Consider the following 15,576-nt stretch of genomic DNA (forward strand, 5'->3'; position numbering starts at 1 on the left):
GGTTAGGAGAACTTCTGGAAGCTATGACTCACTGGGTTGTGAAAGCAGCAGAGAATGGGTGGAGACAAATCCCACCCTCAACAAACATCAGAATGGTGGCCTACATAAACAGTTTTATAGTAATATGAACCTCCAAACACTCATTTCATTCTGGATTCATCTTTGAAACTGTGTCAGGAGGATTCAGATATTACTCTTTGTTTTAAGACATACAATACATGCTCTAAAATTTGTTAACTCCATTTATAGTTCATCAATTCAGCTACTTTAATGTGCACACACAGCTTGTATACTCTCCATATGAATGCATTGCCATGTTCACTGTCAAGGTGTCAGCTAGTAGTGTAAACCGTTCCTTATCCATGGAGAAATGTTTTCTGGAGTTACTGAGCACCATTCAAATCCTCTGGGATGAGTTGGACTGGTTTATTAGATCCGTATCTAATCATACAACATCAGTATTTGACCTCACTAATTACCCTTGTGGTTGAATCGCAATCCTCATTCTTCTGCATTTCAAATATAAAGCACTGAAGCTTTTAATACGACGTTGTTGCACCAGGATCCCTTTACTGTTTTGTGTTTGGCTATTAGAAAACTAATATTCCTACATTTGCTGAATACTGAAGAAGTTTGCTATTTGTTGTTATTTGACACACATTTTATTTAAAATTTTATTGCATTATTTTACCCAAGTTTGGTGTGTTCTCCCTGTGTCCGCGTGCGTTTCCTCTGGGTGACTGTCTGTGAGGAGTGTGGTGTGTTCTCCCTGTGTCTCTGTGGGTTTCCTCCGGGTGACTGTCTGTGAGGAGTGTGGTGTGTTCTCTCTGTGTCTGTGTGGGTTTCCTCCGGGTGACTGTCTGTGAGGAGTGTGGTGTGTTCTCCCCATGTCTGTGTGGGTTTCCTCTGGGTGACTGTCTGTGAGGAGTGTGGTGTGTCCTCTCTGTGTCTGTGTGGGTTTCCTCCGGTTTCCTCCCACAGTCCAAAAACACACGTTGGTAGGTGGATTGGCGACTCTAAAATGTCCGTAGGTGTGAGTGTGAATGTGTGAGTGTGTGTATTGCCCTGTGAAGGACTGGCGCCCCCTCCAGGGTGTATTCTCGCCTTGCGTCCAATGATTCCAGGAAGGCTCTGGGCCCACTGTGACCCTGAACTGGATAAGCGCTTACAGATAATGAATGAATGAATGAATTTTACCCAAGTATCAACAACTTGACTATGGATTTAGACTGCAGTGTATGTGAAATGGTCAGAAATGTGTTACAAAATAGGCCTCAACCATGTTCAGGCATCACCTCACCTCAGTTAACCTATGATTATTATTATTATTATTATTATTATTATTATTACCTATGTCTTGTTAACTCCCATTCCAATTTGTCGCGTCATTTCCTACAGTTTCAGCACTTTAGTTTTGACTAGAGTTGGGTATTTGAATTTCGAATGGGATTTAACAAGATATTAAATGGGATTTAAAAGAGCGTGTAGTAAAGTAAAAGAAAAAAGTAATATATATATATATATATATATTATTATTATTTTTTTTACTTTACTACCACACATTCCTTGGTTGCTCCACCTTTAGCTCTCTGGGTGGGATAGACTGGACACGCGCTGTGCGCATGCGCGCAGGGCGGTGCCTGAGTATAAATTCTTGCTGCAAGCCTTCGCACTTCTTCCCTTTGAGCCAAAAAAATCTGTGTTCCTTCAGTTGTTCTCCTTCTTCCAAACCGGTAAGTTTTATTTACGTTTTTATAACTTTTGTGGCTCATTTTATATGACGTTTACATGGAACGTTTGCAAAAGTTTCAAACATCTTTTCAGGTGAAATACACCTTAAGTACGTCCTAAGTGTTAAACTTCCATCTTGCTCTTTAATTACTTACATTTTATTTTATGCTTTTCTTATTTGTGCTTACCTCTGCAAGTCACTTTTTTTGTTTTTGTTTTCCCCCGAAGTCTCTAAGATCCTATTTGTCCAATGACGTATTGCGCACGTTGGCATTAATAAGACGTCTCTTATTGTGACATTCTTTTCTCTTTTTATGCTTAAACCTTTTTATTTATTTATTTCGTTATTTATTTATTTTCTCTCAATGAGGTTTACGCATGCCTGGAAATGAGTCATGGTTAGGGCATAATCTGGTTTGGAAAAATATCTCATCGGTTTCCAGAGCTTTTGTTTTAAGCCGAATGGACACTTTTTAAAAAAAAAAAAAAAATCTCCATAGAAAAGCATGAAGTGAAATAGATGCCATGCTCACTGCCAAGCGTTGGCTAGAAGGGTATAAAGCACTGGGCTGTGAAGCAGTAGAACTGTTTTCTGGAGTGGTGATGGAGCTCCTTTTGGAATGAGTTGATGTGGTGTTTCTGATCCAGGACCCAACATACCTCATACTTTGTGGCTGAACATTATTATGACGCCCCCCCCCCCCACACACACACACCCCCCAGTTTTAAATTTTCAATATTTTTTCAAGAGTTTTTAGTGTCTTTTTTTTTTTACTAACATTGATTTACCCTTTTGTTTTCCCCGATTGTTTCCCTCCAGTAATCCACCATGCCGTCAGACCTGGAGAGAGCAATGGAGACCCTGATAACGGTGTTTCATCGTTACGCGGACAAAGAGGGAAACTGTAACACTCTGAGTCGCAGAGAACTCCGCCAGCTCATGGAAACGGAGCTCTCCAGCTTTCTCAAGGTAATGCATCCCACTCTTCCTTCTCCTCCCCTCCCTCTCCAAGTAGTAATGCGTTATTTTACCACCAAACACGAGCAAACAATATTTAAGAATGTGATTATTCTTTTTTTTTTTTTCAATAAAATCCGAGGCATGAGGTCATGACTCATAATGTTATCTTTAAACGAACAAGTTTGTGTCACAGACCAGCTCCTTCCACATGGGGGCAGCAATGTTTAAAATAAGTTTAGCACGTAATCATTGATCTTTCCGGGCCGGAAATGTAAAGGTTGTTCATAACCCGAAGAACATGATGGGGCCCTGAAAAGTGCCAGGGATTATGACTGACTTTTTGTGAATTTTAATTGAACAGTTATATTATTAATACATGAGTCTATTACTGTTTTTAAAAAGCAATAAATGGATTTAGAAAACTGAGCAGTGGGGAGCAATGCATAGACAAAGTGTACATGCCTCTAATGATACAGGCCGTTCCAGACGCTTTAAACAATGGGTATTATCGTCATTACGAGGAAAGCTTTAAGTACTGTTTATAGGAGAGGGATAGCGTCTGTGGTCTACCAGGTACTGGTTGTTAGGAAGTCCCATTTTCTCCATTTTTAATCATTTGAAATCATCATTTTTGGAAACCCCTTAAATGAATACACACTTGTACATAGAAAAATGTTTTACCTAATAGTTACTTAGTAAAGGGATAGAATTTCAAGCCTCGCCCTGCTGTGTCCTTGCCCTTTGTTCTCAGTTTCTGGTGCATGTTCAATCACTGGCTCATTCTCTACTATGACCTCTGCATTACATTCACATATTTTCCCTCTCAATGCTACGTGACTGGAATTCAAGGTCTCTCTCTAATTTTTGTTGTTGATAGATGGGTGTACATTATCAGTGTCATGTGTATGTTCTCATCCTCTCTCTCTGTCTTTCTCTCTGTGTCTGTGTCTCTTTCTCTCTCTAGAGTCAGAAAGACCCTGCCACAGTGGACAAGATAATGAAGGACCTGGACGCTAATGGGGATGGAGAGGTGAACTTTGAGGAGTTTGTCTCTCTGGTGGTGGGTCTCTCCATTGCCTGTGAACAGCTCTACCAAATGAAAAAGACACATTCCTGTAAAAAGTAGAGGGAGAAGGAGGGAAGATGTCCTGTTTTCTACTGAATCATTTTATAAATGAGATTTATTAAACACCACTGCGTACAACAAGCTTGTGTGTAAATGTATGTGTCTGTTAACTACTTATTTCTCCTACACAACTTACACAATGGTCTTAAAGTTATTGCTGAATATTAACAGTATTTACAAAATCATTTTGATTTGCAGAATAACTTGCTAAATATAAGAAGCTCTAAACAGTCTCTTGGTGGAAATGTGGGTTATGGGGGTGCTGGCTTTAGCTTCAGTTCCCTGTCGGTGTGAAACTAGAAAAGCAATAAAAAATGGAACAAATGTACATCCTTTTGTCAAAAGGCAGTTTTGTGATAGACACAGTTCCTGCTCTGCCACAGAATGCTAATGCATCATGTCATTACAAATATGTTGGAGTCTGATCAGTATAATCATCTGATTGCAATTAGTGCACAATATTAAATTAGAAAGATGTATCCTGTAATCACCACCACTGTAAATCTGGCCTGGTACGTTTCTGTAGAAGACCCCATTTACACATGAAACCCAATAAGTATTGGATTTGTTTACACATACAAGCCTTTGATTTTTTTTTTTTTTTTTTTTTTTTAAATTACACAGTGATCAGTACTCATACCATATCAGAAAGATTCACTGTCTCACACAGTGCTGCAAGTTGTAATGTTCTTATCAATGTGTTTGAATTCCACACGTGTTAGGTAAGTCTAATATTAATTAATTTGAATAAGTTTCCCAGTGCTGTACAATAAGACAATACCACCCTTCCTGGACCATCACACTGTTTAATCCAATACTTGCACTGCAAAAAATAAAATCTAAGCAAGTAAAATTTACTAAAATCTAGTCTAAATATCTAGTGTTACTCATTTGGAAGTTGTTGTAAGAATATAAGATTACTCAACTTATTTCTAACTTATTTTGACCTGTTTTAAATCATTTTATCTACAGAAAGTGTCTTATTCCATTGGGAGATATTTTTGCTTCTTTTAAGCATCATTTTCTGTTATTTCTTGAATTAAGAAAAAATATCTCCCAATGGAATAAGACACTTTCTGTAGATAAAATGATTTAAAACAGGTAACAAGTTAAAAATAAGTTGAATAATCTTATATTCTTACAACAACTTCCAAATGAGTAATACTAGATATTTAGACTAGATTTTAGTAAATTTTACTTGCTTAGATTTCACTTTTTATGAAAAGCTGTGATTTAGTTGTGTATGTTAATACAGACCCCTGTGTATTAGGTTTCTACGGTGTTTTGGAAACAGTATTGGCCTTTCGATTTCTCTGTATTTGTGGCCAGCATATCCATACTTTCCTACACCGATGAGCACAATACTGGCCACGAATTAATCAAATAGCCAGTTAGAGTTCTCTAATTGTGAGGTGTATTTGCCTTCATCCTCACTTCATCTCTATCGCAGTGAGAGTATGGGAGACAAAGCTAGTGAATGGAAATTTCTATGATTGAAATAAAGTGAAAAAATAGTAATTGGCTATGAATAATGAATGAATGGTGTAGATTTGTGTTGTAAATATTGGGGCGTCTGGTCACTAATACTGTAAAAATTTGGCTGGTAAATTATATTACACATAAAACCGTCCTTGTTCACATCAACCAGTCACTGACTGCAGAAATGAATCAAATTAGCTAGAATTCTTCATCAATAACATTCAGCATAGAATACTGAGCAGTTTTGGGGTAGTAGTAAGATCTGGTGTCTCTGCTTAATATTTTCCAGCAACAGACAACACATGACGTGACTAATCCTCTTCATTTGAGCCCTAGCAGTGAAGAACCATATCAACCATCCATCCATCCATTATCTGTAACCACTTATCCAATTTAGGGTCGCGGGGGGTCCAGAGCCTACCTGGAATCATCGGGCGCAAGGCGGGAATATACCCTGGAGGGGACGCCAGTCCTTCACAGGGCAACACAGACACACACACATTCATACCTACGGACACTTTCGAGTCACCAATCCACCTGCAACGTGTGTTTTTGGACTGTGGGAGGAAACCGGAGCACCCGGAGGAAACCCACGCGGACACGGGGAGAACACACCAACTCCTCACAGACAGTCACCCGGAGCGGGAATCGAACCCACAACCTCCAGGCCCCTGGAGCTGTGTGACTGCGACACTACCTGCTGCGCCACCGTGCCGCCACCATATCAACCATTTCGACATTTTACTGACTAGCACTGCTTGCTTGTCAAGTTTTGGCAGTGGAGATAAACAGATTTTCAGTGTGGGAATTTATTTACACTAGTGGTGGTGGTGGTGTGTTGTGCCGGTACGAGAGGATCAGACACAGCAGTGCTGCTCAACATTTTAAACACTGTCCACTCTGTTAGACACACCTATGTGATTGGTCCACCTTGTAGATGTAAAGTCAGAGACAGTAGCTCATCTGTTTCTGCACAGTGTGCGTCGGTTGTCCTTTAGTCCTTCATCAGTGACACAAGACACTGTCGGCTGGAAATTGTTTTAGTTGGTGGACTATTCTCAGTCCAGCAGTAATAACGCTCTAAACTCCAACAACCTTCCTGTATCTGATCCACTCATACCAGCACAACACACACTAACAAATTACAACTGTGTCAGTGCAGTGCTGAGAATGATCCACCACCCTAATCACACCTGTTCTGTGTTGGTCTTGTGTGGGTCCTGACCTTTGAACAGCAGGGTGAAATAAGGATGAAAAAGTATGCAGAGAAACAGGTGGACTACCTTCTGTAATTGTAGAACTACAAAGTGCTCCCTTATGTTCAGTGAAGCTGATAAAATGGACAGTGAATACAAGGTAGGTGTTTCTAATACAGTGATCATTTAGTGTGAGTTGAAGAAATATGAAGAAATATATGAAGAGAGGTTTTGGGGGGTTTCATTAAAAAAAGCTTAGAGTGGTTGAAATCTACAAACCTGAGCACTTGAGCACCACATTTCCCTCCCAATCCCCCTTAGAGCAACATGTGTTTCCTATTTACTGCAAGCTACAATCAGCGGCCATTTTGAATGCATTCTTTGGCCAGGAGATTTGCAATATAAAAACCTTCTGTTGCTCTGACAGTGGCGTCGCAGTCTGCACATTTTAACATTCTCCCGTTCTGATTTAATGCTTTTAATACAGCACTTAGATGTAAACAAGTTCATTCAGAGTGGTTAAATGCAAAATTGTTCAAGATAGAGAAACATAAGTAGCCTCATAGACTACTATAGATAGGCTTCCATTGTATGGTTAGATTAGCCTAACCGCTCCAGTGCAAAACTAAAGGAGAACATTTCTGGCACCAAACATGCTAATGCTAATTCACTGTTTGAGGAAAATTGTGTAATCTCTCTCTCTCTCTGCACTCTGTGAGTGGGTGTGTATGTAGTCTGTGCAAACAAAGTAGTTGCTAAGGTACTTTCTGTGGCGCTTGGGGCCAAGATGTAATGAAAGACTCTTCTTTGTAAGCCTCACAAAATACTTTCTCATCCCTTAGATTATTGTACATATTACAACTCTTAGTTCAGGTATTGTATTTTTGTTTAACAATAAAACAGGGGTTGAGCTGGATACACAGTTCTTGTTTTGCTGACTTACTCAAGTAACCGAAAATAGGTCAGAAATTCTTTAAATGAGAGATGAAATATGAGCAGGGAGCACCTAATAACTACCTCTGACTAATCCCACTATGCTACCAAGCTGGGAGGGAAAATTTCAAACTGACACTAACCCAAGAGGACAATATAAATTGGCGGTTTCTGCTGTATCTGTTAGCAGACGCCAAGGTTGACAATCATGTTGAGTGATGTAGGTACGCACATCCAAGAGGGGCTAAACCATTCTCATGGTCTCTAACTGTGCACAAAATGCTACTTCATTTTCTTAGCTTAGCTTAGCTTTTTTTTCTTTTCTTTTTTTTTACAGGAAAACACATGCAACAGTTGGAACTTTTGGTTTTGTGTTTTGGATTGGAGTTCACAAAAGAGGGGCTTGTCCTCAGATCACCCCGAGCTTTTCTTTAGGAAAGTAGCTGTTATTTTAAAAGATAACCACTAGGTGACAGCAAGAGACAGCATGCAGACAGCTATTTTCGAGCTGTAATGCTTGGATGAAGGGCTATGTCACCCATTTTTTAAAACTTCCATACAAAGGGGAAATGTATGGATTTAAATAAATGCTTTTCCAAACACAACATACTTTATAAATGAAGCTCTTTGAGCCGCACTGCGTTTGCTGACCTCTGCTGCACTAGTCCAGCGGTTCTTAAACTGGGGGTCGCGGCCGCAGAAATGCATTATGGGTTGAATCTTTTTTTTTTTTTTTTCACTCATGTCTATTTATCATTAATTTATTTGGTCATGATTTAAAACTTATTGTTTTAAAAATAATTATAATAATCCAAAAAAAAAAAACGTTGTAAAAATACATATCCGCCAGCCAATCACAACTCACAGTCGCCCGCGGTGACTTGGCGATGACAAAGGGCGTCCCATATTAAAAAACTCTGAGAACCGCTGCTCTTGAGCACCTCATTTTTCATATTATTCTTGAGATTTTTTCCTGCACTCCCGAGTCGCATAACAACATTTAAGGAAATGACATAGATTTAAAAAATGCTTCATTAAAGCAACACTATAGGTAGGATTTGGTGTTGTTGCTCCTGAGTTCTCCCTGCAGTTCACTGAATACAAGAGCCCCTTTCATATACAAAGTCCACAGAAACCCCAGAGAAACTCTGGAGTATCAGGCCCGAGATCCAATGGAGAGGTCCTTACACACATGTAGTGCACAGCGGGTGATTTTCTGTGTCAGGTGCATCCTCACAGCAGGAAGTGTTCCGGGTGCTTTAGGCATAGGATACCGCCTGTGCCGCCATCCCATGAGACATAGTGGCTGTGTTCAGACATGCACTGAGGTCGTTGGCAGCCTGCTGCTTCGGGTGTGATGTGAAGAATTGCTCACTAATGTGTATTTGTGCGTTCACTACCACAGATGCGTTAAATGCAGATAAGAATTTAAGTAAGGGATTAACAAAGGCGTTTCTTCTCCTTCTAAAGGCAAGCTTAGTCACAGCGGTCAAATGAATGTGATCAAATTAATTTCCTTAATGCAGTGTTTTTAAAATGCTGCATGTCTGGTAATGTATTTACGGGATTTGTAAATGTTATGATGACCTTTCAAAAAACTTAACACAGCTTGTGGAACTCGAAGCATTAACGTTTTCCTAATGTGTTAAGGTGTGTCACAGATAAGACAAACACTCCACACCCCTCTGACTTGAACTCAGTGTAAAAGAATCTATAGTGTTCAGTCATACTATTACTATCACCTCTTTTCACACTCTGTTCTTCAACATTCAGGACCTCCACAGAGCAGGTATTATTTAAGTAGTGGATATTTTTAGTTGGTAGACTATTCTCAGTCAAGAAGTGGTTTAAAATCTCAGCACTGCTGTGTCTGATCCACCCATATCAGCGTCATGCACACTAACACACCACTACCACAGTGTCATTGTAGTGAATGATCAGCTGAGACACGTTTGATGTCTGATGTGTGCTGTGGAGCTATCTATCATTGTCTGTAACTGCTCATCCAGTTCAGGGTCACGGCAGGTCCGGAGCCTGCCCGGAACCACAGGGCGCAAGGATGGAACACACCAGTCACACACACAGACACACACATGGACACTTGGACCGTGTTTTTGCACCATGGGAGGAAGCACCTGGAGGAAACCCACGTAGACACTGGGTGAACACACCAAACTCCTTACAGACAGTCACCCTGAGAAAACCCACGCAGACACAGGGAGAACACACCACACTCCTCACAGACAGTCACCCGGAGGAAACCCACGCAGACACAGGGAGAACACACCACACTCCTCACAGACAGTCACCCGAAGGAAACCCCCACAGACACATGGAGAACACACCACACTCCTCACAGACAGTCACCCGAAGGAAACCCACGCAGACACAGGGAGAACACACCACACTCCTCACAGACAGTCACCCGAAGGAAACCCACGCAGACACAGGGAGAACACACCACACTCCTCACAGACAGTCAAACGAAGTGGGACTGGAACCCACAACCTCCAGGTCTCTGGAGCTGTTTGACTGCGACACCTACCTGCTGCACCACTGTGCCACCCTTAATTTAGTCTTGAGCTGAGTCTTTTCAGTCATTTCTTTACAACGGTGGTAATTGGAACCAGATTTTGCAACAAAACTGTAACAAAATTAAACCCATATTATTTACTCTTCATAAGTGTCCTACATGTGTCTCCTGAGTTTTATATGGAATGAGAATAATGGTGAAATAGTGGCAGCTCAAAGTAAATCGTGATGTCTCACTGACCCGTATCAGGGAGAACACTTCCGCTTCTGTTGTTGCTATACGAGGCTCAGCACTGCAGAAACTGCACTATGTAACTTCTGGAGAAGGGTAGGAATCTGCCCCCCAACCCATTGATGTCTGGGTGATGCTGTAAAAGTGAATTACACTCTCCAGCTGTAGGGCGGAGTTCAGAAGCAAAAATACTAAATATTACCTAGTGTTTCATTAATTTATTCCCATGCTTTGGAATAAGCTGCACATGACCTTAAGGTCACCATTCCCAATGGCAAATGTCAGCTGGAGGGTTTAAAATCAAACCAGAACAAACAAACGATTAAAAAACCCCACAGCATTGTCCTATAGAGGTGGAGATTAAACTTCGGTGAACAGGCCTTTCTTTATTTAGAGAGAGAATGTTTTCTGAGCAGTTGTTCAAATCTATCAAATGAACACATTTCCAAGACCATTATTAGTATTGCCTTTAAGGCATTGTTTGACAGCAGTGTCATGGGAAAAATGCCTAAACATTGTGACCAAAGTGTGGGAATGCAACACTGTCACGCAAATAGCCAGAGACTCCACCCTCTGCTCAATTGTTCCACTAATTTAATGGGCTGTATTTTGCAAATTTTAAAAGCCCTGAAGCCTGATCATTAAATAAGACGCGAGAGTGCGGATCTGTTAATGTACAGGCAGTGTAATGTACATTGAAATCTTGTTTCATGTACATATTGGATCTCAAGACCATGTAACACACACACACACACACACACACACACAAACACACACTACTATGTCAGTGCTGAACATGATCCTCCACCCAGATTTCAGAAGAGTACCAAAATAGTCATCTTGTGTACTATCCAAACAAACAAGTTAACCGGCATCAGTCAGCACCCCACCCTCCCCCAATACCACCCCACACACACACACAGGCTTTTCTAGACAGTGCTGTAAGTGAGTTACACTCTGCAACAGTAGGGGGAGTCTACTTTCTTAAGACGTAGGTTACAATTTAAACTACAGCTGCTGTGATTTGACATGGCACTATTTAAAATTGTGATTTGGATATGAATATGAGATACATGTATTATTTAGTCAAGCCATAACCCTTGAACAGATAGGTAAGGCATGCAAGGCCTTTAAATATGGCTTCAAGTTGCACTGAGAAAGCACTAGGATTAGACAAGGATAAAATATCCTACAAATTCTTTCAAGTAGGAAAGGAAATAATGGAGAGACTGAGGTCATTTATGTAGTGTTGGAGCAGAAGGGAGAGAGAGAGAGTTTGTGTGTAAGGGGGTGGGACTCCAAGGCCTCACTGAGTCAGAATCCCTGTTTTGATTCTAGAATGGAAAATTACCCTCACAGCTAACCCATGTAGTATGTGCAAGATGTGCTAATTCTGACAGCACTTCTCAACTGCAGGTATGACCATAATGTTGAATGACATCTAGATGGCATGCCAAAACAACTTTTTTAAGACTTTTATATCTTCCTTCTTTTTTTTCTTTCTCTTCTGAGTGGCACACGTTTGGGCGTGTAACAGACCTCACATTGCTCAGGCATGAATCACTAGCAAGTAGAAGCACAGCTACAAAAACTCTCCCGCAAAAACCAAGCAGCTATCATCTGAGCACACTCCAGGATTTCAGGTGAGATGGAGGGGTGAGGTGGGGTGGGATAGGTTTGACTGACTGGAAGGTTATTGAGCAATATGTAGTGGAGCAAAATAGCTTGGTTGTTTCAAGAGGCACCACAAACCCTGCTTCTGATTAGCAATAGAGGCTAATGTGCTATTATCATGACATAGAAAAGTCCTTTGGATGTTTAGGGTCCTAAGCAGGATGTCCTACGGCATGCTCAAAGACTGATCACATCTGCTTACATTTTGAGTAGCATTCGGGAGGAATGAAGTTCGCCGGTGAGCAGCTGGAACGTCCCTTAGAGGCTTGTGTTTGTTTTATTTATTTTAATGGGTTCTCTGAATTGAAAGCAGTTTGCTAGCAATGAAGCAAAAGACAGGACGGCGTTTTAAAACTGAATATGACAAAAAGGAACCCAACATGAGACATTTTATTCACACATAATATATTCTTTGCTAAATGTTTGTGGACAGCCAAAATTTCTTCTGAAATGAATAACCGCTTGTGTTCTGCTGGGAAGGCTTAACCTAGAGAGGGTGGAGCATCACTCTGAGGATTTGAGATGGCATTCAACCCTGAGGGCATTGGTGTGATGTTGCACTCTAATTGGTTCTCCAAATCATTTGAAATCTCTCTCTCTCTCTCTCTCTCACTCCTTTTTGGACAGCCATGTCTAAGCTGGAAAAAGTAATTTTGTCTATGGTGGAGGTGTTTGAAGAGTACAAATCGAAAGATGTCCAAAGAAAAACCCTTACTAATGCAGAGTTCTCAGAACTGATAAAACGCGAGCTGGCCTCCGATAACCTCAAGGTGAGACAGGGTTGGAAAATGATTGGCTTTGCAAGATAATTAATATTACATTCAGGTGTTACACGAAAAACTATGCAAAAACACATGCACACATCTTTGTTGTCATAAACCTTATACAGACTGTTCGTGTAAAGCTGCCCAAATTACATCCCTATTCTGAGAATGTGATTTGTTAATTCAACCTTTACTCAACTGACAAAGTACAAAAATATCAGCTATTTTCATTGACCAGTATGATTGCATTTTGTAACGATAAATTTACAATTTGATGCCTACAACACACTCCAAAAAAGCTGGGATAGAGGCATATGTACCATACATCACCTTTCCTTTTAAATATACTTTTTAATAATTTGGGAACTGAGGATACTATTTGTTAAAGTTTCCCAAGTGGATTGTTTTGTCCATTTCTGATAGATACAAAACAATCATTAATAATTTTCCTCTTCATGATGCACCCTATGAGACAGACCTCAACGACAGTAGACCGGCCATCCAACATTTAGGATGTGCAGAATGGGCCTGACACTTTTTTGCAGAAATAATCAAGAGCTTTACAAGAAAAAATGTCCCAGTGACACTGCATGCGTATGGCTCATGTTAATGATGCCTTTTCACATATGTCATTAACCCATGCCGTCACAGATATTAAATCGGGCACCTATTGCTGAGAAGAGTCTGGGTGGTCATTTTCATGTTTGGCATGGTGTCTGCTTTTCCTGTAAACAAGTTGAAACAGGAAATCATCTGAACATACCACATATTTCCACTGATTTTCTGACCATCTGGAATGAGCATTGCTTTCTTCTTGCGTAATATAATTTACAGTTTCACAGTGATTTCACAAGCAATGCCATCTGAAGGCTCAAAGGTCATTCTCATTCAGCAGTGGTGTCTGGCCTTACTTTGCACAGACAGATGTCCTGAAATACTTCATAAAATATGTTGCATTAAATGTTAAAAGACATAAAATCATTGCAATTTTCACGTTGATCTTTTTTTTTTTTTTTTGTAACTGTTTGAAAGTTCTCTTATGAAGTGTGGCAAAATGACCCATTTTTGCACGGAAAGACTGAGTATCTGAATATTGTAGAAGATCTTCACATTTCTGTCAAGAACAAAAATCTTTCTTTGTGCCGTTATGAGTTAAATAAAGTTTCATGATGTATTGAAACAAAAAGATTTTGTTTTAGTCGAAATTCACTTTAATAAAAATACTGTTCTTTTGCAAACTACCCACCCATGCCACAGAGCACCAAAGGAAGGCAATGAAGGCTACTATAGCAGCAATGCCAGTAAAGGGGATTCCCTGTGTGATTCATAGCCCTGCCACACCTCTTACTCCAAAATATCACTTTGTTCTCTGGCATATGCAATGAGTCATGAGTAAAGTAACCGCTCCCTTTTGTGAATGCTGTCAATTTCTCAGAGCAATGTATTTTGCAGTATACTACCACATAGATCACTCCAAAAAATGCAATTCTACTATTCCACAGGTTTTCTGGAGGTTTTAAATGAGCTCTGTGTGTGCAATTTAAGATCTGTTTTCACAGCAAATGGTTTTTGTAGTAATGTACTATTTATATTAGTATGGTGTCTACAAATATGTAATACATTCCTTTTGATGGAAGATTCTTTCTCTCTCTACTCTCTCTCAGGGTAAGATAGAAGAAGAGGAGATAAAGGAGGCCATAGAAAAAATAGACAAGAACCATGATGGCGAGGTGAACTTCCGTGAGTTTAGTCAGTGTGTGAGTGCTCTGGCTAAGGGCTACTACAAAAAAAAACATGGCAAGGGGAAAAAAGAGAAGGACGCAGCCAAAGCTGACAAATAAATAGTTGTGATATGTTGCTGGTAAATGTACTAGGGTCAGTGGAGACTTTGTAATCTGCTCAAAATGCTTCCAGTCCTGAGGTTTATACAAATGTAAGACATGTTCACACCTACTAATGGCTAGTACAGACATGTCACATTTAATACAAATAAAATAAAGCAAAAATAAACCATGAGTTTTGAGTGTCTTTATTTGTGTCACTTGCTGTTAGTTTTGGGAGTAAAACTTATGAATTATGGGATATAAAGACTCCAATCTAATTCCCACAATCAAACTTTCATCCTAATTTCAGCATTCCACCATTTATTTTTGAACTGCCACCAACACAACTGCAGTTTAGCACATTTGGTGCTAAGTTCAGTAACGTCAGCTAACACATCTAGAATCATGCTGAGTGAAGTTTGTTTTGGACGTTTGGCCTGGATAGCTGCAGTATTACCGAATCTGAAAGCGGGAATTCAAATGTGCCCTTTTACTAAACCGAAGACATAAGAGGAGTGTAGCATCCTGGTTAATCAGATCTAATTATCAATGCTATTCCTCATAAAACATTATGCACATCTGCTGAAGTGTTATTTTGGATTTAGAATCATGCAGCTAGGAAAATTAAGAAGAAATCAAAGCTGTATGCTAGCGGGCAATATAAATAAATATATTTGAACACACAACATGGTTTACTGTCCTTACCAGAAGAAGGGGCTGCATTAAAATACAACCCCCTTGTTTTAAAATAAAATGGATTAAAGTGATAAATGTATTATTCTTTGGTAGCTAGCTTAACTACACAACATTTTAGATATGTTAATGCACATTTCTACACAAGAGTTTTAGGGCCACAGCATTGAAAAAAAATTTGAGAATAAAGTCTGAATAATTCTGAGAATAAAGTCTGAATAATTATGAGGAAAAAAAAAGTATAATTCAGAGAATAAAATCGGAATGTTTAGAGAAACACTGTTTGGATTATTATTTATTATAATATTTAGACAGAGTGAGATGTGAAAGAAGCAATGAAGATCATAGAGTGAGATGTGAACAGAATTATTTATGAAATACTTCCATACACATGCCAACTAACCCCCAAATTTATTCCTGAAATCTATACCA

At 39.7% G+C, this 15,576-nt stretch overlaps 2 protein-coding genes across 3 annotated transcripts; both read left to right on the plus strand.

Annotated features, from left to right (window-relative positions):
* Positions 1-1,593: 1,593 nt before the first annotated feature.
* s100a10b (S100 calcium binding protein A10b) lies at positions 1,594-4,078 on the plus strand. The gene is made up of 3 exons (XM_066682905.1): positions 1,594-1,733; positions 2,552-2,701; positions 3,657-4,078. Exons 2-3 carry the CDS (start codon positions 2,561-2,563, stop codon positions 3,816-3,818), a joined length of 303 nt encoding a protein of 100 aa, XP_066539002.1. The 5' UTR covers positions 1,594-1,733; positions 2,552-2,560; the 3' UTR covers positions 3,819-4,078.
* Positions 4,079-11,498: 7,420 nt separating this feature from the next.
* On the plus strand, positions 11,499-14,633 carry s100w (S100 calcium binding protein W). 2 transcript variants are annotated; one of them, XM_066683901.1, is made up of 4 exons: positions 11,499-11,606; positions 11,703-11,833; positions 12,492-12,634; positions 14,293-14,633. In XM_066683901.1, exons 3-4 carry the CDS (start codon positions 12,494-12,496, stop codon positions 14,467-14,469), a joined length of 318 nt encoding a protein of 105 aa, XP_066539998.1. In that variant the 5' UTR covers positions 11,499-11,606; positions 11,703-11,833; positions 12,492-12,493; the 3' UTR covers positions 14,470-14,633. The 2 variants fall into 2 exon arrangements, with proteins under 2 accessions (XP_066539998.1, XP_066539997.1); XM_066683900.1 differs by having other exon boundaries at positions 11,606-11,833.
* The last annotated feature ends 943 nt before the right edge of the window (positions 14,634-15,576 follow it).

Source organism: Hoplias malabaricus, chromosome 10 (assembly GCF_029633855.1).
Source record: "Hoplias malabaricus isolate fHopMal1 chromosome 10, fHopMal1.hap1, whole genome shotgun sequence".
Taxonomy (NCBI): domain Eukaryota; kingdom Metazoa; phylum Chordata; class Actinopteri; order Characiformes; family Erythrinidae; genus Hoplias; species Hoplias malabaricus.

Excerpts from the sequence above, each read along its gene's own strand:
- s100a10b (XM_066682905.1), top strand. The coding sequence starts at position 2,561 with ATGCCGTCAGACCTGGAGAGAGCAATGGAGACCCTGATAACGGTGTTT. Across the intron at positions 2,702-3,656 it reads AGCTCTCCAGCTTTCTCAAG|AGTCAGAAAGACCCTGCCAC; the intron begins GTAATGCATCCC and ends TTCTCTCTCTAG.
- s100w (XM_066683901.1), top strand. The coding sequence starts at position 12,494 with ATGTCTAAGCTGGAAAAAGTAATTTTGTCTATGGTGGAGGTGTTTGAA. Across the intron at positions 12,635-14,292 it reads TGGCCTCCGATAACCTCAAG|GGTAAGATAGAAGAAGAGGA; the intron begins GTGAGACAGGGT and ends ACTCTCTCTCAG.